This window comes from Brassica napus, chromosome C8 (assembly GCF_020379485.1).
Source record: "Brassica napus cultivar Da-Ae chromosome C8, Da-Ae, whole genome shotgun sequence".
Taxonomy (NCBI): domain Eukaryota; kingdom Viridiplantae; phylum Streptophyta; class Magnoliopsida; order Brassicales; family Brassicaceae; genus Brassica; species Brassica napus.
Genome location: NC_063451.1, coordinates 9,915,780 through 9,920,397, shown reverse-complemented (window position 1 = coordinate 9,920,397; position 4,618 = coordinate 9,915,780). Strand labels below are relative to the sequence as shown.

The 4,618-nt window shown below is 45.8% G+C and overlaps 1 protein-coding gene and 1 non-coding gene across 2 annotated transcripts; one reads left to right on the top strand and one right to left on the bottom strand.

The window, feature by feature from the left end:
- Positions 1-1,248: 1,248 nt before the first annotated feature.
- On the top strand, positions 1,249-2,769 carry LOC106393761. Its single transcript, XM_013834431.1, has one exon. The coding sequence runs from the start codon at positions 1,249-1,251 to the stop codon at positions 2,767-2,769; it is 1,521 nt and encodes a 506-aa protein (XP_013689885.1).
- LOC125592128 lies at positions 1,489-1,595 on the bottom strand. Its single transcript, XR_007327977.1, has one exon. It is a non-coding gene; the product is annotated as a small nucleolar RNA R71 (small nucleolar RNA).
- Positions 2,770-4,618: the final 1,849 nt, after the last annotated feature.

Sequence of the window (4,618 nt, the reverse complement as noted above, 5' to 3'; positions counted from 1 at the left end):
TTCTTCACCGAGAGGATTATCATGAACCCTATTAATTTCTCTTAAGATTTATATGCAGTACTATTCAGTTATCATGTCTTGTTCGTCTTGTGTTATGGCTGAGTAGTTGCCTAGCTCATCTAGGGTTCTAAGGTGTTGATCGCTGAGCTAAACATAAATAAGCGATTATATTGTGTCTTTGTTCATCTCTGTTCTTAATGCTAGTTATAACCTGATCACTTACTGCTAGATTTTAGGTTGAATCTACTCATTAACCGTGTAGGAGATTACTTGATATTGAGTGAATGAGCCGCGCATCTCTAGTCAGCGAAAGTAGATACTAGAGTGCTCGGTGAACCTATCGGACTTGATCTCTATTGCTTGTAGTCGACCCTTGATCCAAACGAAAGTTTATGTGTCAAGGTCGAACCGCAAAGGGAACAGCACCATGACAGTGGGCTATTCTAATTGAGTGATCCGTGTTCTAGATTATACTTCAAAGCGCTTGAATAAATGTTTAGCTAAGCATTGACACCCGATGAAAAACCCTAGATTGGCTTCTCTTTAATATCAAATTTATTCTTTGCAATTGTTTACTTTGCTTGCACGTTACCACCTAAATCAAACCCCACTTTTAGTTTTAGCTAAGTTGAAAACTTATAAGAATAAAGTGTAGACTAGTCCTCTGGATTGAATCTTAAATACTACAACTACCACTGTTAACTTGACATTAGGAAAGGTTCAGGTTTAGTGTATCAAGTTTTGGCGCCATTGCGACGGGGACCAGATATTTTACCTTTATTTTTCAGTTCTATATTTAGTCTAAGACATCTAACTTGCTTTTCTCTCTTTGTTTCAGTCAATGATCCAGGTGCATGACCAGTAGACATACTCGGAGAAACGCACAAGGACCATTATTCACGCTAAGTAACAAAGAGCTCGCAAGATTAGAAAGACAGAACCGTCAACTACCGCGGCCTACTAACACCACAATGGGTGATCACGGAGGCCAAGATGATCTTACTGCTGCAATGGCGCTCATGCAACAACAAATGCATCAGATGCAACAGACCATCAACGCATAGGGAGCTGCTCGCCAAGCAGCGGCTGAACTTGCTGCACAGCAAGCTGAGCAACAAGGCACTCCAATTGGAGAGCGGAACCTTCCGCGGAACTTCCCTACCACTCGCTCCCCCATCAATCCTCCTCCCTGCACTCGACAGGATTATGAGATCAAGCCTGCTTTGATTGGCCTGGTGCAGCAAAAAAATGTTCAATGGTCTCGCGGCTGAAATCCCTTTGGACCATATTGAGAACTTTGAGAGAGTTTGCAACTTCTCTCGTGCGAATGGAGTGCCACCAGACTACGTCAAATGCACATTGTTCCCATTCTCCTTGGACGTGAAAGCATCTCGCTGGTTAGTCTCTCTCCCGACTGGTACACTTACTACATGGGAACAAGTCAGAGCAGCGTTCTTAAGCCACTTCTACACAAAGACGAAAACCACAGCTCTGAGGCATAAAATCTCCAATTTTAAGCAAACGACCGATGAGCCTTTCTATGATGCTTGGGAGCGTTACAAGCAGTACCAAAGGGAATGCCCTCACCATGGGTTTGAGGATGACTACATACTGGAAGTATTCTATGATGGAGTGAGCTATGAGTTTCGTAATGCTCTTGATTCCTCAAGAAATGGAGATTTCATGACCCAAACAACACCAGGCACATTTGCACTGATCGAAAACATGGAGTCGAGTTCACTCAACAAGAACAAGGAGAATGATCGCTCCAAGAGCATGAACAGCATTGACGATCTGGCGGCAAAGGTTGACCAGCTGATAAAAGGCAATCAGAGCCAAGTGTTCATCATGGAAGAAACTGGTTCAGAGAACAGTGTTTTAGAAGCTGCACCCGATGCGGAGAACACTGTAGACGATCAACAAGAAGTGAGCTACGTGACTGGTCAAGGCTGGCAGTACAAGATCTTACATCCAAACCCTAACGTGAGGAACAACCCTCATCTTTTTAATTACCCTAAGCCGGGCAACCCAGTTGATCATGCACAGAACAGTCAAGGACAGCACAACGGGTATCAGAAGGGGTACCAAGGAAGAACTTACGTTCTGAGCCAGGCGCATCACAACCAGTTCCAGAACCAAAAGCAGCAGACTGCTCAACAAGCCGCTCCTGCACCTATGGCTGCTCCGACAGACGAGATGAAGGGTCTAGCGACAATGATGCAGCAGTTGCTCCAAGGTCAACAAATTCAAGGGAAAGCGTTGAACCAGGTTACCGCAGATATCAACTCCAGGATGAACCACATGTTCAATGACCTGAGTACTAAATATGACAATGTCGCTAGCCACATGCGGCAGATGGATATTCAGATCGCACAAACAGCCGAGAGCGTTAAGAGGCAGCACGGAACTCTCCCTGGAAAGACTGATAAAAACCCTAAAGTGTGCAATGCGGTCGCACTACAGAGTGGAAGAACACTACTGGATGCGACACCTAAGAAGCTGTCGGCGGCAGAGAAAGGAAAGCAAAAAGAGGGTGAGAACCCACAGTCCGAAACTGCTCCGCCGCCTGACGAGGACACGGACCAGCCTGCTGAGACTGATCTGGCGCCTGCAGCCACACCTGTCGAGTCTGTTCCTCTGCGAGAATACACCCCTAGGGTTCCATATCCTGTTCCCGCAAAGAAGTCTAAAAAGGATCGCGAGGAGATGAAGTGTAAGAAGATGATAGAGGATCTAACCCTCAAGCTACCCCTAATCGATGTGATTTAGATGATAACTTCTATGCGCAGCTTTATGAAGGGGTTGATCTCGGGGAAGATAATAGGAGATGGTGAGGTCACGCTAATTTCGAAGGAGTGCAGTGCAGTGCAGTGCTTCAGAACAAGCCGATCAAGAAGTTGGGTGATCAAGGAAAATTTGTTCTCTCGGTACAAATTGGGAAAACAGTATTTGCTTGTTCTCTTTGTGATTTGGGTTCCAGTGTCAACCTCATGACTTACTCCATGGCAAAGCGACTTGGATTCACAGACTTTAAACCTACTAGAATGTCCCTGGTGTTCGCGGACAGGTCAGTCAAGTCACCGGTGGGTATTCTGGAAGATCTCCATGTCCGAGTAGGCAACACCTATGTTCCGACAGATTTTTTGGTTCTAGAGGTTGACGAAGAACCAATAGATCCCCTCATCCTGGGTCGTCCTTTCTTGTGCACAGCTGGTGCAATTATTGATGTTCGACAAGGAAGGATTGATCTTCACCTGGGAGACATTGCAATGAAGTTCAAAATGAACAAATTGCTGAAGAAACCGATGCTAGACACGCAGACCTACACAGTTGAGGATGAAGATCAAGCACTATTCCCTCAAGAGGGAATGATTGAGGAAATCTTGACCGATGATCGACTCGAATTAGCCCTAATCCGATCTGAGACCGAGCACAACGTCATGAGCGTGGACGCTGTTAGGGGATTTTTGTGTAGGCTCTTTTAGAGTACCACAGAACGATGGATAAGCTAGAGAATCGTGTGTATTTTGAGTAGGTTTGTATGTTTCGTGAGGATTTGGGTAAAGTAATAAGAAGATAGGCTTAAAGAAACGTTTTATTAGGTAGAACAAACGAGAGTAAACAAGGTTACAAAGTATTAGGTAAGAACCCTAATTCTAGCTGTCTAACCCTAGTCTCTAAGCCTCGGAGAAGTCGATCCCTTGCTTTTGGGACTTAGGAGCCCTTATATAGTCGCCTTGAAGTCGGTTTGATTTAGGTTGAACTCTTCCATATTCGGAAATATGGAAGGTTCTCTTTATCGGAAATCTTCCATTTCTCGGAAGAGAGGTCGGTCCCTGGGACTGGTCCCAGGGTTCCTTTTAGCGGGGACCTGGAGTGTTCCTATATCGGGGACCCGGGGGTCTGGGTCCTGCCTGGAGGCTGAAGGAAATGATACCGGGGTATTTTTCCCTAACAGTTTGCCCCTTATTGCTCGATTTCGTCATCAAACTCGGGGAATAACCTGTGCACTCAAGTCAACCGGGGTTGCTCATTCTCAGCAGGCTCCCCTTAAGCAGGACTCCGCTTCATCGGTCTCGCTATTCTGGATTCCACTCAAGCCGGAGCTTGTTCTGAACCCAGGCAAGGATCGTTTCCAGCTTACTTAGTCGGAGCTTGATAGTAGCGTCTTGAATTTTCTGGAGACGATGAGGCTGGGGAGAGTTCTCGATGGAGAGAACCAGAGTCTTTTAAGCTGGGATCCTTTGAACCGGAAAAAGGCGGGAGCGTGATCTGAGTAGCATTTTTCCTTCCTGGATCGGATTTCTTTCATTCTAGGCCGGTCACCCTTTGTTAACGATTCTCTAGGAGATTTGGAAATATTCGATTTCCTTTTCTCCGTCTTCAAAAAGGAAAGGGTTGGGCGTATATTTAGGATGCACGGCGCTTCTCACCAGATCATCCCTGATTTGAGAAAGATGATAATGAGGCGATCCTGATGGCACCCTTGAAGCAACGTTGCTCTTATGTTCTTGATGACGGCCCATGCTCTGAGATCCAGGAGGAGGATCTGATGGCTATCCGGAGGAAATATGCGATTCATTCTTCGGTATAGATGAGGAGTCCCTCTACGTTTGAA